The 20,002-nt window shown below is 44.6% G+C and overlaps 2 protein-coding genes across 3 annotated transcripts in view; one reads left to right on the forward strand and one right to left on the reverse strand.

Annotated features, from left to right (window-relative positions):
• Nucleotides 1-19,795, forward strand: part of LOC149364373 (dCTP pyrophosphatase 1-like) — a 35,802-nt gene extending 16,007 nt beyond the window's left edge. The window contains exons 1-4 of one of the 2 annotated variants that reach the window (XM_089574306.1): nt 15,732-15,953; nt 16,112-16,222; nt 17,400-17,434; nt 18,994-19,794. In XM_089574306.1, the coding sequence (XP_089430432.1) occupies nt 15,796-15,953; nt 16,112-16,222; nt 17,400-17,434; nt 18,994-19,196 (507 nt within the window). In that variant the 5' untranslated portion in view covers nt 15,732-15,795 and the 3' untranslated portion in view covers nt 19,197-19,794. Of the gene's footprint in view, nt 1-15,731; nt 15,954-16,111; nt 16,223-17,399; nt 17,435-18,993 lie in introns of those variants that run through there. The other variant, XM_089574307.1, reaches the window with a different exon arrangement.
• On the reverse strand, nt 1,158-15,501 carry ND-23 (NADH dehydrogenase (ubiquinone) 23 kDa subunit). Its single transcript, XM_089570097.1, has 5 exons — nt 15,417-15,501; nt 14,878-15,030; nt 10,670-10,842; nt 4,519-4,647; nt 1,158-1,371 (listed from the first exon to the last, which is right to left on the reverse strand). Exons 1-5 carry the CDS (start codon nt 15,499-15,501, stop codon nt 1,240-1,242), a joined length of 672 nt encoding a protein of 223 aa, XP_089426223.1. The 3' UTR covers nt 1,158-1,239.
• Nucleotides 19,796-20,002: the final 207 nt, after the last annotated feature.

Raw genomic sequence — 20,002 nt, forward strand, 5'->3', positions numbered from 1 at the left:
ACTATATGAGGAGTGCATAATACGGGGCTTAGGAAACAACATTCCAGCAAAAGTATGATAATTCCTTGTTAAAGGGACACTGAGGAGAAATTGAAGTTGGCTTGTATCGACAGAATACCAGCTCCTGATTGCAAAAACGCCACTCATACTGATAACAAAGCTCTTGTAATGTAGAAAAGAGCAAGAACCAAAATACAGGTATCGCCGCCACAGGCCAAACTCGCAAGTACAAGCGTGGTGACGTCATAGGACAAAACAGTGTTGCTAGAACCATTTGTTCTAGCAACACTAGGGCAGGAGAAGCCACGAATCACTGAGGCGCAGCCAATGCATGCGCAAATCTCCTTGATGTCGCCAGATGGCGCCACATACCCGACAGCTACGCGCGAGCCTGCAGCATCGGGACTAATCAGCGTCCGCTCCCCGGCGGTAGGCAGGCTCCCGCTATTCCGCTAACGGTAACAAGGTACACGGTATGCTAAAGGTGTCTATTTGCGAGAACTTCGTTGACGACTTCGAGAGCGGGATCCATCGTAACGTTGGCAAAACGCCGGGGCACACGTAAATGAAGCGATGGTAGCGATGGCCGCAATAGCCGATAGATGCCTTCAACGTGCGGCCGGCGGTAGCTTTCTTTTCGGCTGCTGCTAGGCCGCACTTCTGGCGGTCAGAAATCACGGAGTCTGCGTTACGTCATGTCACGTCATGTTTCACGTCACTTAGTCCTGTGTAGTCATAAGAGAGTCCCAAGTTTGAATCAGAGCGGCGGGAAAAACTTTTTAAACTTCGAATTCAAATTTCTTAGAAATAAATGCATCTTTCGCTGCCGGCCAAGTGGCAACAAAGCCATGAAATGCCGAACTACCGGATTTTGCTTTAAAAAAATAGTAATAGAGCTCTCCTCACTGTCCCTTTAAGCAATAAATATTTCACCCAACCGTCTTAGTCTTTTGATTTCATGAACCAAACTGCAGTCCCCATGAAGTTCATAAATTGGTTCCAACTACAGCGGGCACTGAACATCTCAACAATTCAGTCATTTCAGAAAAATCAAAAGTGTGATCACCATGCAGCAGCAAAAGCAATGCCGTGGCAGTAATTGGTAGACACAGAGAGGGAAGCCAAGCCTTTTAATAGGCCTCCACTTATGTACATTGCCTACAGAGGAGAAAAGGGAGGAAAGGAGTCAGTCCTCAGCAGTAGAAGCAGCAACCTTGGTTGAAGCGGTCCTGGTACTCCCTACCGGTACAGGTAGTCCGCCTGAATATTGGCGGCAATTTCTGGCTCCCACTTATCGCCGTTGTTTAGCAGCTTCTCCTTGTTGAACAGGAGCTCCTCGTGCGTCTCCGTGCTGTACTCGAAGTTGGGGCCCTGCGTGGGTTCAGAATGGCAGTCTGTAGAAGTGCAGACTACACCAAGGCAGTAACCATATTTAGCCTCAGCTTCCTGCCCTGCAAGTGCGCAATGAGCTTGTGCCAGACATTAACCAATGTACCTCTACTGCACGGGCTGTTTCAGTGGTCACTGTACGAGAATCGCTGTTCAATTTAGTTTTCCTCTACAATTTTACAGTGGGGAAAAACTAGCATTTAATAATGACTGGCAACAGCCATGTGTACAGCCCTTAGTTTAACACAGTTCCACACTTTTTTCCAGAACTCTGGTGTGTTAGCAGCCACATTCTCTTTTTTTTTATGTTATTGTTATAGCAGACATCAGTGGAAATGACAGAACAATGAAAATGTTATTAATTTAATCACCTGAACTCTCTTGAAACCTAGAATCTGGTAACAAATGAAAGCCTGCTGATGCTTTGAGACTTCAACATGCCTCCCCCCAATCCACTCAAGCAAGCTAGCGCAGTAAATGCAGCAAAAATATATGTGCAATATTTTTAATTTGTTTTTTTTTCCCTTGGGGAGGGGGCAGGGGCAAAGAAATGAGGTTCTGTTTTTTACCAAAAAATTATTACTGACTAAACTATCTAGGCCATGCCTCGGTTTAAACTTCAGGTAAGAGCTGGCAAATCCCTCCATTTTCTCCCCGTTTCTTCCTTATTTCTCTTCTTATTTTCTTTCTTCTTTTTCCTTTATCTCCTCTTGCCCTTTCTCTTGACTTGGCTTACCTCAGCATGCAGATTTCTACGACAACTACACCTACAATGGGCTACAGTTACATAACAACTAAAGGCAGGCTCCCATTAAAGGGACAGTCTGCTGACTTTTATCAACTATTTTTTTGCCATTAATCTAAAGCTCCTTGCCCAAATAAATGAATGCCCAGCTATAGGCCTGAGAAATGCAGTAGAATAATTTAAAACCAAATTTTTCCATGCGGTAGTTTCATTTTCTCAACGGTAGATGGTGTCTGCAAACCCTGACATAGATGACACGACATAAATTTAGCATTACAGGGTGTTTCACCTAAGACTTTACAGAATGAGTTTAACCTGAGTTTCAGCCACTGACACCGGTGTGTACCATGACATCCACTACTGGCATTCAGACAGGTCAGCCTTCCGGCACTGTCCCACCGATTGTACTACTTACACCTTGCTCACCGCCACCCTTCCATGGCAATAGGTTCAAGGAAGTCGAGGACTGGTTGGCTAGCTTTGCCCATGTGGCCACTTTCAACCAATGGGATGATGAGCGAAAGCTACGAAACGTGTATTTCGCGTCCCAAGACTCGGCAAAAACGTGGTTCAAGAACCATGAGGCTTCCTTTACCAACTGGGAAGCATTCCGCCGTGAGTTGCTCACCACCTTCAGCACCAACGAACAAAAAGAAAACGCCGAAATTGCCCTTCACTCCCAGTCACAGCAGTCGAATGAAAGTGTCGCCATGTTTATCGAAGAACTGACAGGTCTATTCAATCGGGCTGACACTGCCATGCCCGAGGCCACGAAGGTACGCCACCTCATGCGTGGTGTGAAGGAGCAGCTCTTCACTGGCCTTATACGTGACCCTCCAAGAACCGTCGCTGACTTCGCCAAAGAATCCACGGGTATGGACGTTCCTTGCAGGAACACAGTACAGTCGTCAGGGCAGTGTTGCAGCCACCAACTACTGTGCGTCGGTGCCAGTCGCCGGGGACGAAGCGCTTCGGGAGGTTGTGCGGAGTGTGGTTCGCGATGAATTGCGGAACTTCCGCTTAGATACTCCACAAGTAAGTGTCTCAGCTGTGGCCGATGCCACCCGTGACGAAATTCGGCGAGCGGTGCAGCCACCATTGGCACCACAGCTGGAACCATACATCATGAGCTACAGTGAAGTCCTGCGGAGACCTGTGCGAGAGCCGCATGCATTCCGTCCCGCTGCCAAAGCAACGCAGGGGTACCTTCCCCTCTTCGAGCTGTGTGGCCCGTGCCCTGTTCATCAAAAAACAGACATGCGGTGCACACGTTTGCCTTCCCTTTGGTCGTTTCCCCCTTGACGGTGGCATTGAGGCGATGCCTCATGCAAGGAGGGGGGCAATGCCACACTGCTCACATTCTGGTTTGGTTTGGTTTATGGGGTTTAACGTCCCAAAGCGGCTAAGGCTATGAGAGACGCCGTAGTGGAGGGCTCCGGAAATTTCGACCACCTGGGGTTCTTTAACGTGCACTGACATCGCACAGTACACGGGCCTCTAGAATTTCTCCTCCAAAGAAATTCAACCACCGCGGCCGGGATCGAACCCGCGTCTTTCGGGACAGCAGCCGAGCACCATAGCCACTGAGCCACCGCGGCAGTACTGCTCACATTCTGCTGGCGCTGCCATTCATATGCGCGGCATGACGTGGCTCGTGTCGGAGCAAGGAAGACTACGCTTCTGCTCGGGTGCGTGCTGCTGGACTGCTTGGCCGTCCGATTCAAAGCCCCTTTTCTGTGTCGCGCTTCGTTTGTCGGCGACATTATAGAAGCTCCCAAGATTTTGTCCAATTTCAATTTCCCTGTAAACCACTCAGTTCAGAAGCAGACCTTAATCATAGTCTTTTTTCTCAGTTTCTTTTTGTGTTTAATCACAATTCGATATTACGGAAAACTTGCTTTAAGGACATTTTTGCTCGAGAACCAAAGTGTCCATATTAATAAGGCACGACTGTACAGAGATTCCCTATAGCCACATCCCTCAGTTCACTGAGGCTCCTGACACCAATACGGAGGAACTACGCAAATTAAAATGTTGCTTTCATTTCTGCCACAAAGCGTTTGTTAAAAGCAGCCTGTGCCAGCAGGCAGAATTATTTAATAGGTTAAGTATTGAAACAACCGATAGTATTTTGAACCACTGAAACACACACAGCTATGACGGGACATGTGCATGGGTTCAAAATATTTACAAGCTTGAATGAAAACGCATCACTATGGCATAACAGTCAATTATATGGTCCTGCTGCACATTCCCATAACACAAAAAGCTTAGACAGCACAGCTGAACCTCTGGCGGTACCTAAGGATAGCAAAGGCCTGACTAAAAGAGGCAGCTTAAGCCAAGGTGAGAAAAAAGTCTCGCATAGAAGGGCTTGCACTTACTTCAACAATGGCATCAACAGGACAAGCCTCCTGGCAGAAACCGCAATAGATGCACTTGGTCATGTCAATATCATAACGAGTAGTACGTCGACTTCCATCTTCACGCTCCTCTGCCTCGATGGTGATGGCCTTAAAGAAAAACAAAAGGCGTACTATTAAACACCAGCCACTTTGTAAACATTTTGAGAGCAGAAGTAATAGAACGAAACACAAACCAAAAAAACTGCATCAAAACACAGTGCATTAATAGCACAAGCATTAGGCACATCTTGGCTGTATACTTCTGGACGCTATCATCACAAGCAGCACCTCACAATCTAAATTAGTAAAGATATCGTACACAGTTAAGTTAAAGTGGGGTTTAACCTTTTAGCTGTCTCACTAAGAGCCAAATAAATAACAACTCCAGAAGGTCAGCAATGCAAGTCACTAGAGTTACAAACTATACATGTTTGACCACCTCTCAAGTGGCTTCAGTACACTAACGGCAACAAGGGGGTGCGTACATATACAGACTAAATGCATCAAAAGATATAAAAAAAACAGGGAGGCTAAACAGCCAGAAGCAAAGCTGTAAAAAAATGACAAGGACAATGAAGTGCTTCTTATACGCATTGGCATTTACTGACCTCCAAAAATCTTTACAGCCGAAAAAAATAAAAAGGAAATAACCTCATATTCAACTTCCAAGAAGGACCTTGAAGTACAGTAAAACCTCGCTAACAATTTGACCCCCATTAATTCTGAAAACTGAACAATTCGGACACCTCGTCCGGTCCTGTCAAATGCATGTACTATTCTATGGCGTGAAATTCTCATTAATTCAGAAGGATTGGGTAATTCGTACAGGCAGCAAAACTCTCATGTCAGTTTGCTGTGATGAGAGGCCATGTCACACGCAGTGGCCCTCCAAAGGGCACAGCCATGCATCTCGCATGTTCGCACTAAGAATGGACGACCGTGACCCCAGGGCACCAGAGGAGTGATGACGATTATAACCGAGAAACTCAGAAGTATCACCACTATAGCAGAAGTGGCGCTGGTGTACAAACCAAATGTAAAGGCGCTGTGCTCATCGCTGTGATTGTCAATCGAGAAGGTACGACAGGATGCTTTTTAGGTTTGTGTAGCGCTCCGCCATTTTCTTCTTTGCTTCCAATGCTTGTGAGCCATTTGCAAACAAGAGTCTTATAAAAGAGGCAAGGTAGCCCATTAAAACAACAAATTTGAAAAGACATGTGAAAAGCTTCACCTGAAATGTCAGTGAACCATCAGCTAAGCAAAAGCATTATCCTAAACATTGTTGCACTGTAATTCTGTGTGGTGTTCAGATGGCTACAAACAAATAAAATGACACTGGTATATACATGATTTTAGTTTCGATAGGTGAATGCCGCCATGTGTGTTTCACCTTACCAGAGCACTGCCTACTGCTGACACTATCATGGGCTGATAATTCGCAGCCCGTGGGCTGCACATGGAGCAGCATATAATGACTGGAAGTGCCATCCGCTCGTTTTATTTCTGCCAAGCCTAGAAATCCAACTTTTTCACAAGTGGCGCTCTCTGGGGAGTGGCAAAAATTCGTCTACTGGCGAAAATTCGTCTACTAGGGGTTAAAAACAAATGCACGAGAGAGACACTGGTGCGATCTGGTTCCCCGAGGAGTTAGCTGCGCCTGCGAAGTGGCTTGTGCTTAACAGCTGGCGCCATCTGTAGTATGCACCTGTCACTAACATGAACTGCGCATGTGCAGCATGAACTGGTGGTTTCCTTTTCAACCAGCGGAGCTGGAGGAGAAGTTGACGCGCATGCGCAGAGCGGCCGTGTGAAAAAGGCAGGTTGTGCGTGGGTGTTTGCCTCGTGTTCCTTCTCGTGTGTGCTATGCTGTCTGTGCCTGCAACAACCAACCGTGAGCAGTCGACCATGCTTCAACGGAGCGAATGATCAGCATCAGTAAGTGCCATGTGCGGTTAACGTGTGTAGTCTTTGTTGCCGGTTGCCTATAGGGTAAGCACAGAACAATGTTGCAGGATGGAAAAACGAAATCGAAATCTGCTGAAACTCAAAATCTGAGAGAGCGATCGAATATCTGTGGTTTCAAGGAGCACAGTTTCTCATGAATGCTCTCGCTGCCTGCTTGGCCATGGCGAGAGAGGCAATTTAGACTGCAGAGTTTACGACGGAGTCACCCGTTCGCAAATTGACCATTTGGGAGACAACAGCGAGCTATGTGATTGAAATAAATCCGCGTCTGATCATTGCAGTGTTTGTTTGCGGAGATACACGCGATGAAATTGAAATTCGGTCCCTCCTGCCGCTCGCATAGGACTGCTCATACGAGTGATACAAGCCGATTCCCTCAAGGAAATATGCATTCTCGCCTACTCCGCTCCCAGCAGTACTCACAGGTCCACATATACCGAAAAATGTGTAACTGCTCAGGTTGACACATTCATGTAACACCATTACCGCTTACTGGAAAGCCGAATCACGCCTGTGATGAGATTTCCATTACCAGTTGGGGAGGGGCACTGTTCCAGTTGTATCTGGCACAGTTATACGTCGTCTAACTGAGTGGACTATTTGCAATGCATTCGACACGCTTTCAGTCGAACGATTACAATGCATGGCAGAGTTTACCGTCTCGTGCTTGCCGTGTGTTCGTTCTTCTTTCATTGCCGTCGCTACATTTTTGCTCACTTTGCAGTTGGGTAAGAAGTTTATGTCATCACTTCCATTCATGCCGTTCTGTGCAAATACTATTAGTATTTTCAAACTAACGGCATGTTTTTCGTTTTCTTTTTCAGCAGGCTCGCTATATTTACGACCATGTGGGGTGGTGAAGCAAAGTTGTTGCCAAATCTGTGAAATCCCTACATTGTGTGCTATTCAATTAAAGCACCTTTGCCCAAACCATGCAAAAGCCCAGTCTCCAGAAATTATGGAGAGCAGCTTTCATGCCAGGTGCTGTGCTTCAATCCATGCCCGAAATTAAGCATAGACAGTGGGTTTCTCTGCAATGCTGTACACATTGCCATTAGCATACAAAGAAAATCACTGCTATAGTTTAGAGACTCTGGGATTTTCATTCTATGCTTGCGCTGTACTGAATGCATGTGACTGACAGCCATCAACGCATGCATGCAGCTGCTGTTGTTGCAGCCCAATGCCTGTAGACTGTAGATGTTAACGTTATTGGCACATTAATGATCCAGCTTTCACACAACAGCCTTTTTCTCAATCTGGTTAACATGCTAATAATACCAACTCTTGTCATTTTTTTGTGACGAAGCTATCAGACAGATGGAATTCCATCCCATGCAATTTCTCCACACAATGTCGTCAAATAAAACAAACATGATGGTCAAAAGGGGCAAAACTAGGACCTGAGTAAATTAATCGGTGCTATAGGACCACAACTGCGGATGGTGCAAAAAATACCCCAACCTCATCCACGAACTAGTCTAAGTAGGATCGGTGCAGGGAACTGCATCATATGCTTCATTGTCTGAGCGGTTCACCAGCATATTTAGACGTTGCTGCCAGAGTTCTGCTGTAAAAGTATTTCTTGAGAGTGCTGTTACATGAATATCTGCAAGCTAACAAGAAAGAAGAGCTGCTCAGTGTCACTGCATGATTTTTATGGTGCCAGCAATATGAAGGGAGCGTGAGAATAGGAGGCTCCTGCAATGCAGTGAAGTGCTCAATGGACCATTCTTTTCAGCCACCGAGCCTACATGTTTAAAGAAATGATTTGTCTCAACTATAATACTAGGCGCTACATGTTAAAAAATATACTGCCGGGCGAAAACACCTAACAAGCACATTTCAAGCGCAAAGACTTCCATGCACAGCCATGTCAGTAAGCACAGGCATTTTGTGGCAGGTGTGTTTGATGACACGGCGTTGCCTACCCACGGATAGAAGTGATATACTAGTAATGATATTCGAATTTCATATCATTCTGATTATTTTTGCACCTTGATTGCACAATGCACTCGCTGTCACTGGAGTCAGTCGGACAGACGTGCGGATGACAGGAGTCGAATAGAATTTTTTTTTTTTTTATTGGGGTTTAACGTCCCAAAGCAACTGAGGCTATGAGGGACGCCGTAGTGGAGGGCTCCGGAAATTTCGACCACCTGGGGTTCTTTTAACGTGCACTGACATCGCACAGCACACGGGCCTCTAGAATTTCGCCTGCAACGAAATTCAGCCGCCGCGGCCGGGATTGAACCCGCGTCTTTCGGGCCAGCAGCCGAGTGCCGTAGCCACTGAGCCACCGCGGCGGGGCTCGAATAGAATTTAACGAAAATATTTGTAACATTACATTTATTACATGCCTTACATTTATTACATGCTTTTCATCCACTGCATCTGAATTTACTGAGGACACAAGGCTCTGAGAAGACAGCACATGGAAAAAAGGCGACATCATTGGGCTTGCTTTTCCAACTGCACATATGATTAGAAATCTATACTCATTTAAAGTAGCACACGGTTAATGAAATTTATGAGCGTGAAAAACGCAAAAAGGCGCAACTTCATCCATCAAAACCCAAGCGAAAGTGAATGCCATACCTGTCTTGCCTGTTTTGTGTGAAGCAGCATGATAAATTGACACCTGCTGGGTCTTGGTTAAGTGACCTCCTGGTTTTGTAATTCCCATGCTACACAAAATCCTTCATTGTTGATGTCATTGATTTTAAATTCTCTCCAAAGCGTGTGTCAGCACCTGCATATGCAGCTCACGCAATGCACCTTCTGGTTCTAGCTGCTCAGCCTAGATGCATGGCAATCCACATTTACTGCGAATTCAGCAAAGCTTCTGCCACTGATAGTAGACTACATTCTGCATGAAAAGTAACTTGGATCTGGGATGACTATAACTGATCAGGTGTTGAAAACCACATCAACGATGATTTCTGAAGCAGCAAATAATAACTCAAGTGTCCAGCTCACAATCTGACAGATGAATACGAAAAGAGAAATGTAATAAAAGCTTGCAAAAATAAAAGGAATGATTATTAACCTTTGTAGTGCAGTGGGACTCGTGTCTCATTTGCTTCAAGTGCCGGCAAACAGAAAACGGTGCGCTCGCGCACCATATTTTTTCACGCTGAATACGACTATCGACCTGTCTAACAAACCATTTAGTATGTTTTCATCTGTCGTTAATAGGGCCTCTTAGGTGTTTCGTGTGTTTTTAAAAGCACAGGTGCACAATTCGACAAGACCCATCTTGGCAGGGAAAAAAATTTTGAAAAACTGTTGACCCTTTAAGCCATTATCTGAAGCAATTTTCAGTTCTAATGCAAACTGCCTTACATGTCCAAAAGACTGAGGTAGGGATATGTACCCCATCTGAGGTCTTTTTGCAAATTACAACTATGCACTCTTTTTCTCTATAAAACCAGTGGTTGAAATGGCTTGAAAGTGATATCATTAAATTCCAAGAGACATTCTGAGTAAAATTTTACCCACTGTATGTACTATCGAGAGCAAAAATAACAGACCCCTGCCAGCGCGTGCCGATCCGCGCAGCGCCGCCTGACGAACCATTCCTGGTGCCGAGACCGGTGCAGCGTGCGCAACGAGATGGGCGAGTGCCGCTGCGCCGGTCTCGGCACCAGAGGTGGTTCGTCAGGTGCCGCTCGCATGCAGTTTGGCATGGATCGGCACGCACTGGCAGGGGTCTGTTATTTTTGCTCTCGATAGTACGTGAGATATGCAGAGAGCTTGCGTCTTGTAAATGGTTAATTATTAAAGGTGAAGATTACTGATGTTAAACAAAATGATAGCCATTCAAACTTAACTGAATGGTTGCATACTATATTGTTGTGAGCACTGCAATCAAGTGCAGAAAACTAACTTGTACCTAAGCGCATTAGTCAAAGACCAGGGTTTGAGTCCTACAAAAAGAAAAAAATAAATTAATCCTCATAATTGAGCATTTTAGTGACTCTATGCTTGCTTTCAGGACAGCAGAGCAGTCTCGCACGATATGACACGCTACATCACTTCAAAGGCAGCACCACTGCCCACAATGATGGGACTCGCACACAATACCAAACTACGTGTGTGTCAGAGTCAATGAAGACAACTTACAGAGTGTTACTACTGCCGATCAAATGGCCTGCAGCCTCACCTGTGCTGGGCAGATGGCCTCGCACAGCTTGCACGCAATGCAGCGCTCCTCGCCCGACGGGTAGCGACGCAAGGCATGCTCTCCCCGGAAACGAGGGCTCAGCGGACCCTTTTCAAACGGGTAGTTGATGGTTGCAGGCTCCTTGAATAACGTGCCAATTACCACAGCCAGCCCTGCATTTGCAGACAAGGAGATTCTAAGGGAGCCCCAAAAAGCATCTTCATCGATTGCAAACGATACTGCAGGCTGAAGGGCACCTAATGAGCAGCACCATGCCACAAAATTTTTCCTAGATGTTCAACAGGATTAAAGGAATTAAAAGAAGATTGCAACCACTTCCATCCACTCGACTCTACTCCGCTTTTCCATGACCTGCACCTCTACAACATTGCCCCAGTTCGTACAGCCACTAAGAGCTTAAAAACTGTCCCTGTATTAAAATGAGCAGGGATATTTTGGTGTCACATTGTTGTCCTGGTAGGGGCTCCTTCAGCAATTCAAAACGTGCTACAGCGACTAACTCTTAAAGGCTGCAGCGGGCACTTTGGTGTCACATTGTTCTTCTGGTAGGGGCTCCTTCAGCAATTCAAAACATGCTACAGCGACTAACTCTTAAAGGCTGCAGCGGGCACTTTGGTGTCACATTGTTCTTCTGGTAGGGGCTCCTTCAGCAATTCAAAACATGCTACAGTGACTAACTCTTAAAGGCTGCAGCGGGCACTTTGGTGTCGCATTGTTCTTCTGGTAGGGGCTCCTTCAGCAATTCAAAACATGCTACAGTGACTAACTCTTAAAGGCTGCAGCGGGCACTTTGGTGTCGCATTGTTCTTCTGGTAGGGGCTCCTTCAGCAATTCAAAACATGCTACAGTGACTAACTCTTAAAGGCTGCAGCAGGCACTTTGGTGTCGCATTGTTCTTCTGGTAGGGGCTCCTTCAGCAATTCAAAACATGCTACAGTGACTAACTCTTAAAGGCTGCAGCGGGCACTTTGGTGTCGCATTGTTCTTCTGGTAGGGGCTCCTTCAGCAATTCAAAACATGCTACAGTGTCTAACTCTTAAAGGCTGCAGCGGGCACTTTGGTGTCGCATTGTTCTTCTGGTAGGGGCTCCTTCAGCAATTCAAAACATGCTACAGTGACTAACTTTTAAAGGCTGCAGCGGGCACTTTGGTGTCGCATTGTTCTTCTGGTAGGGGCTCCTTCAGCAATTCAAAACGTGCTACAGCGACTAACTCTTAAAGGCTGCAGCGGACACTTTGGTGTCACATTGTTCTTCTGGTAGGGGCTCCTTCAGCAATTCAAAACATGCTACAGCGACTAACTCTTAAAGGCTGCAGCGGGCACTTTGGTGTCACATTGTTCTTCTGGTAGGGGCTCCTTCAGCAATTCAAAACATGCTACAGTGACTAACTCTTAAAGGCTGCAGCGGGCACTTTGGTGTCGCATTGTTCTTCTGGTAGGGGCTCCTTCAGCAATTCAAAACATGCTACAGTGACTAACTCTTAAAGGCTGCAGCGGGCACTTTGGTGTCGCATTGTTCTTCTGGTAGGGGCTCCTTCAGCAATTCAAAACATGCTACAGTGACTAACTCTTAAAGGCTGCAGCGGGCACTTTGGTGTCGCATTGTTCTTCTGGTAGGGGCTCCTTCAGCAATTCAAAACATGCTACAGTGACTAACTCTTAAAGGCTGCAGCGGGCACTTTGGTGTCACATTGTTCTTCTGGTAGGGGCTCCTTCAGCAATTCAAAACGTGCTACAGCGACTAACTCTTAAAGGCTGCAGCGGGCACTTTGGTGTCACATTGTTCTACTGGTAGGGGCTCCTTCAGCAATTCAAAACCTGCTACAGCGACTAACTCTTAAAGGCTGCAGTGGGCACGGCTTATATTATCACTGCCACAAACTTTTGTATCATGGCTGCTTATACACGGCAAAACACATTGATTTGCTCAAAACATTCAAATTTTACAACAGCTGGATACAACTCTATGACACATTGGCAAATGCCCCTCAAAGCAGGCTCTCCAGCAAATGGTGTGGACCAGTTGCCATGAGATCGCGGCTAATCCGCGTTTAATCCCCTTGCAGTTACCAGGCCTCTGCGATGTCACACTAGCCAGAAAAGAGGATTGACCATGGCATCATGACAGTCAGTCGACAGCATTGGCTGTAGGGCTCCCTTTAAGGGGCCATTTGCCCCTGCATTGTTGAGTTGCATTGGAAAATAGTATTCTTCAACTAGACTCAGTAATCAAGCCAACGGGAACTTCAGAAATGACAGTTGCGGCTTTTACAGTTACATTTTTTCTCAAATGGTAGCTTAAAAAGAAAGCAGAGTAGAAGATAAATGAAAAGCACACAATATTAAAGGGACAGTGAGGAGAGCTCTACTAATATTTTTTTTAAAGCAAAATCCGATAGTGCGGCATTTCATGGCTTTGTTGCCACTTGGCCGGCAGCAAAAGATGCATTTATTTCTAAGAAATTTGGATTCGAAGTTGAAAAAGTTTTTCCCGCCGCTCTGATTCAAACTTGGAATTCTCCTATGACGACACAGGACTAAGTGACGTGTAACATGACGTGAACATGACGTAACGCAGACTCTGTGATTTCTGGCGGCCAGCAGTGCGGCCTAGCAGCAGCCGAAAAGAAAGCTGCTGCCGGCCGCACGTTGAAGGCATCTATTGGCTATTGCGGCCGCCGCTACCATCGCTTCGATTACGTTTGCACCGGCGTTTTGCCAGCGTTACGATGGATCCCATTCTCGAAGTAGTCAACGAAGTTCTCACAAATAGACACCTTTAGCATACCGTGTACCTTGTTACCGTTTGCGGAATACCGGGAGCCCGCCTACCGCCGGTGAGCAGGGGCTGATTGATCCCGATGCTGCAGGCGCGAGTGTAGCTGCCGGGTATGTGGCGCCATCTGGCGATGTCAAGGAGATTTGCACATGCATTGGCTGCGCCTCAGTGATTCGTGGATTCTCGTGCCCTATTGTCACTGTTTTGTCCTATGACATCATCACGCTTGTACTTGCGAATTTAGCCTGTGGCGGCGATACCTGCATTTTGGTTCTTGCTCTTTTTTACGTTACAAGAGCTTTGTTATCAGTATGAGTGGCGTTTTTGTAATCAGGAGCTGGTATTCTGTCCATACAAGCCAACTTCAATTTCTCCTCAGTGTCCCTTTAACAAAAAATGAACATTAACAAACAGTGACATAGCAGAATTATGGTGACGTGATCAGAACTGATTAAAATTTCAGAATGATACAAACTGTTGAGAAGTTGTGAACCGTATTTATCATGCACAACATTCTGGTATGAATCAAACAAAATTCCAGGCAATATTTGATGATAACAACTGGCAATCATTCAGCTCAACCAGGAACCACACAGCATAACATCTCGTGCATCACTGTGTCCACACCATGATGCTGCATATCCATCATCTCAAACTTCTTCAGTAAGTGGGAATTCTTAAGCGTCCAGTGGCAGCCTCAAACGAGATCTTAACTGAAAAAATTCAAAGTTGCAGAACTAGCTAGCTACTTCATTACCAGGGACCTAGCTACTTGCAGAGTTAAGATGACCATCAATCCATCAACCAAGCTCTCAAAGGCGCCAGGCAACGGCAATTAAAATGGTGAAGCATGTGGTGGCTAGAAGACTGCACATCCCCAGCATTGGCACTGGGGTCCTAAAATGAGAACAGTATGTATCATTAGCATGCCTAATTATGCAAGCAGAAGTGATCGACTTGACAAAATTTAATAACTATTGGCAATACAACCTACACAAATAAACATCAATGAAGGCAGTTACTTCAGTATTAACTGCTTGTATTTATTTTTTCTTGAAAACAATTTTGGATGATCCGAATAATATTCTTCGGGGTTCCAGAAAACTTGTATCATGAAGGTATTACAGTAATAATTGGCCAAACGTACGACAGCAGCAGGCTGTCAGTAAAGCTTGATGATGGCACTGAATATATCGTTGAATTTTTTCTTATTTAGTCCTAAACCAGCTCTACTAGGTCATCACAATAAATTTTTCTCCAAGTGAATGGAAGCAAAGCAAAGTAAGAACTGAGCAACAACCCGGTCACTAAGCATAAAGTTTATAACGTGTAAACATTGGTCAGCAGACAAATGACATGTTCTGGATGTGGAATTCAAGAGCACGGATAGCGATCGTTATGAACCTACCTCTAAACAACTCCGTAGCAAAGACAGCTTGCGATGTCCTGTCCACATTCTCCTTAAGGCTGGGGCCAGGCTCAGGAGGGTGGACTTGCTTGTAACATAACTTGGCACTCGTAGTAGACAGCGGCCTTGAACATCTCCAAACAGCACTGGTCACTGTTTCGTTCAAAACAACACAAGTGTACGGGCAATTCAATGACGACTGCTTGCAAAAGCATACAGATTGGCTGCCTTCACCGAGGGCGTTTAAGTTTTTTGAGCAACTAACGACACTAATTAACAATACGGTATAATCCCCGAAGGCTTATGTGCCAGCTTTTTGAATGACACGATCGGAAACCGGTGGATAGACTGCTTAGGGCAACTGAAAGCATACCGGGTGCACGGCAAGGTCGAGCAAGCGACAGTCCACCAGACGACAAATTGAGCACGCTGGAATGAGTTGCCCGGCATGCATGGGCAGAACTTCATGGGAATTTCGTTCTATAGAAGCTAAACGAAAAATAGAAACTACGGGGATCAAAATCGCAAGCTTTTCATACCTAGAGGAACTTTTTGGCTGCAGAGGGAAGCCATGTTGGATATCATGCGGACGCCCAGTGTGGCTTTTGCGACCTGCGTTTTCATTGACTTTTAAATATTTAAAGTCAATATTTACAAAAACAAAAATCTCACAAAATATTACAAAGTTAATTTTGTTTTCATAGCATTGATTAGTATTTTTATTGGTTTACAAGTATTGTCTTGAAAGTTTTTAGCAAGTAGGTCTTGGTTTTTAGTATCATCATCAACCTTTTGACGCTTATTGTTTCGAAACCGTTCAAAACAATTCGCACGTGCTTGAGTTTGTGCCATTGTTTGTGCTTATCTTCTTGCCAATCGTATTCTAGTGATTCACGTGAATCGGATTCCCAGATATTTATGAGTGCTCGCTTAGTACTGCTGAGAAGTTTTGCCTTAGGTGGAAACATAACGCGAAGAATGTCTCAAGGTGCTCATAGCAACGGAACTGCAGCTGAGGACGCATCGCCCTCAGATCCCACGTATAAATTCAGCTCCAATTTAAGCCTGGAGACGATGTTAGTACCACATACTTCCACTTAACCTCAGGCTTCATTCATGTTTTTTACATGCGTGGGGACGTGCCGTCAGTGCATCGCCAAACGTCTCGATTGGGGTTTTTGTCCGGGGCGGCATTGTCTCAAGCTTCTGTTCGTTTTTTTTTTACCCCCACCAGACGCCAGATCCAAGCCGACTTTGCTAAAGAGAGAAACTGGGAACAATACCACACGCCAAGGAACATCCTTCTTGCTATGGTCGCTGAAGTAGGGGAAGTCTCCGAATGCTTGTAGGTGTCTGAATGTTTTTATTTGTTATCTGTGACACTGATGGCGGCGGCGGCGATTTATTACAAAAACGCAACAGAATGAAACAACGGGTAGCGCAAACCGCTATCTATGAGCCGCACTTCTTTATTTATTTTTTCACTTCAATGAAATTGTTCGGTAGAAATAGGGAACAGAGCTAGCTGGAGCCTAAGAAATGGATATCTGTTTGACAGTGACTGTAGCAAGGGACAACATAGATGCAGGTCTCTCCATAAGGAGCACAGTTCAAGGTAGCGTCTGTTCATGTCTTCTGGGTAGCAAGGAACAATGTGGTTTGAAATTTGAGCCCCCTTGCCCCCCACCTCTGCACACACCCGAGTATATTGCAGCCATGAAATATTTGCTTCAGGTGGCAACATATGTAGCAGTATTCAGAGTGCTTCATTGTAGCCTGCAAAAAGTGATGCTTGTTCTTTAAGCTCTTATGCTGGACTTTAGGTTGGACTAAGCTGACAGGTGGCTGATTACTGGGAATTTGTTCTTATGTACCCATGGGTTTCAACTGCATATTTTCTGTTTAGTCATCTAGCTGCCGTTTTCAACAGTGGCTTAATGTCTTGTAGCTTCGTACAGAAGACTGATGTTAATTCAAATTTGCTTAATTTGAAAATCCAATGAACTCAAACTGACGCTTTTGCCATGTCAACACTGAGCATACTAAAAGGGTTCTCAAAATGAAAATCAATTCAAAATCGACATAATTTGAACATATGTTTGGCCCTCTTTGAGCTTGAATCATTAAGAGCTGGCTGCTTACATGTGAATTGTGAGGTGTTTGCTATAACTGATGTGTCTGATGGGATCTGTCTTGTGTCAAGAGGTTTGTGTTCATGCTAAAAAAAAAATGCCCAAGGTAGTCATTTGAAACATTCTGGAGAGCAGGTTAGAGCAGTGCCGCATCTCAGCATGACTGTGAATTTTCACAAGCCCTACAATGGTGTGGCTGATGCAAAGACGAATGAAATGCTGTAGTTCTGTGTTACATGCTGTCATTTGAGTGCAAGTTTGTTTAGTGGACAGTGCTTCATATAATGAAAGAGTTAACATAGAACTTTTAAAATTGCTGTTAGCACCTTAGGAGTTCTGCTGCTTGCCCTGTGTATTTAACAATGGTGTGTTTGCTATCTTTTCATTTAGCCAGTGGAAAGGTGAAGTCAAAGAAGGCCTTCCAGGTAAGTATACTAGCCAAACACGGACTGTTGCACAATGGCTGAAGGTAGCTATAGAAACTTCTATAGCTGACTACAACAGCTTTTAAACTGTTAATGTCCATTTCTAATGACAAACACTTGTAATGAACAGTTCATTTGTACGGAGGGCTGTTGTCATCCGGGAACTTGCATTTGAGTGGCAATGAATTCGTGCAACAAACATTGGGCTGTGTTGAACTTCTGAGAGCTTGGAGTTAGACATGGGAGGACCAAAACATGAGGGAGATCCAGAGTATATTTATGTCTTAGTCGTCTTACGCTGTGTAACCATTACTATGACCCCTTGCCAACTAGCCAAACCATTACCATGTACTCCTTCACCCTGATATTTCACAGTTACCTTTTAGTGGGTGGCCAGTATGGTATTTTATGAGTACGGTATTATAAGTAAACAAAGTACAGTATTATCTGCAATAAGGCTCGGTAAGAAACATCTCCAGCCCATCGTGATACTCCTTATGGAAAAAAAAATACAGTATAAGCCCTGTTTTCTAACAGATGGAACCATTTCAGTTTGTCTGCTGCATGCACAGTATGGTTAATTTTTCACTAATAGCCAGGTAGGTGGTGACACCAGTTGTGACAGCTGAGGGATCTACCCTTTAAATACTTCGCCTCTCTAAAAAAAGGTTGGATTGGGCTGCATTGAATTGGATTGTATTGGAATAAGTTGGGTTGGGTTGGCAGTTCTGGCTAGAGCTCTGTTAATGTCCATTTCTAATGACAAACACTTATCATGAACAGTTTGTTTGTACGGAGGACTAATGTTATCCGTGAACTTGCATTTGAGTGGTAATGAATTCGTGCAACAAACACTGTGTTGTGTTACACTTCTGAGAGCTTGCTAGCCTGTTTACAGCTTTTCTTGCAGTGTCACGTGCATGTGCTGTTTTATATTTCCATTTTCTTATCTCCTATATTGCTTCACCTGTATTGCGTCATTGCCACAGCATGCGTTTTGCTTGCTTCCATTCAGGTATCATAGATTCCTTGTCAGATTATTGGGGGGGGATTATTGGATTGTCAGTTTTATTCTTCTCATGCTGGGCATGAATAATGTAAAATTCACAGCAAGTGTAACAATTCACATGCATTTTTACTTGTTGTATATGTCATTAACATCTCTAATTATACATTGTATATCATTGCAAATGGCAAAAAGTGGGACAGGTAGAAAGATCTTCATGATTATGTTAGTCTGGCTCTTGCGGGCTAATGTCTCATTTCACTTTAAACTGGCCATGAAAGGCAAGTATTTTTAAGTCATTTACAACATCTGACACCATGTTGAAGGCTGAGCAGTTTCCTGAAAGGGAAATTCACCAAGACCTTTCATATTTTGCCTGCTTGTTTTTTAGTTATGTTAACAGGGATTGTTTTGCATGGTTTCAGAACGTTTTATAAATGAATGTCAACAACATTAGATACTGAGTGCATTCACTGAAATTAATTGTCTGCAGTTCTATAATAGGAGCTCACAAGTTTCAGATTAGTGAGCGCATTATCTTTGTATGTTGCAGACTGGACACCAGAGGAAAAAACCCACTTAGGTGAAGAATTGAGTGATGTCTTGGTTTACCTCATCCGTCTGGCTGACCGCTGTCAAGTCGACCTACCTGCAGCAGTGCTTCGCAAGATTGAGCTCAACGGGCAGAAGTACCCAGCATCGAAAGTATTTGGAAAGAGCGACAAGTACACTGCCTATAGTGATGGTGACAGTTAGCAGTTGGTCTAAAGGTTCCCAATAGGTTGTCATGTGGCTCAAATTCAGCAACAGAATGAAGGTGCAAACAGTATGACAGCATTGTTATGAAATGTTTACCACAGGTGCTGTAAGTCTTCATTTAGAAAACTTTGCCACATTTGTAACACTTCTTCCACAGAAATGATTTGCAACTGAGAGCAGTATTGTTGCTACTACATGCAGCCAGCTCTAGCCATCTAGAAGCACGTGTACAGCATTTTTAATATGCTGGAATGGAATAAAGAAACTGCAGTTGGTATTGAATACAGATGTTCTCTTTAGGAAGTTTCATTAACTTTTGCATTATGATGGATATTAAATTGTGAGTATTGTGCAGAGACCAGGCAATGACTTGCAGATTGTGCAAACCTATCAAGAATTTTTCTTGCTGAAGCTTTTTTTGGGCTGAAGTGACGCTACACTGTAAGGGTGCCCATTTGTTTCAACCACATAGGCCTGTTCAGTTGGCCTGAAATGTCAAACCTCTGGGAAGAAGTAAATGGAACCAGCTGCTGCATTACAACTGGACCATTTGCGAAAAAAAAATTGTGCTGCTTAGTTTACACAGTAAGGTTTGGCATTTTCATGAATAACCGTATAACTTACTTCTCAAGAGGGTGCATCGTTGAAAGCCTCCTAGTTAGTCAAATGGCGGCAAATAGAATTGGAAAAGTAGTGTGCACTCAGTTTGCCTGCATCTGTGTGTGCATGGAAGTATTTCCACATTTAAGCCCTATGGAAACCTGCATTCCAAGGCAAAGCAGTGCAGTTCCAAGGCATAGTAG

This window comes from Amblyomma mixtum, chromosome 2 (assembly GCF_055824585.1).
Source record: "Amblyomma mixtum isolate Tamu chromosome 2, ASM5582458v1, whole genome shotgun sequence".
NCBI classification, from domain to species: Eukaryota; Metazoa; Arthropoda; class Arachnida; order Ixodida; family Ixodidae; genus Amblyomma; species Amblyomma mixtum.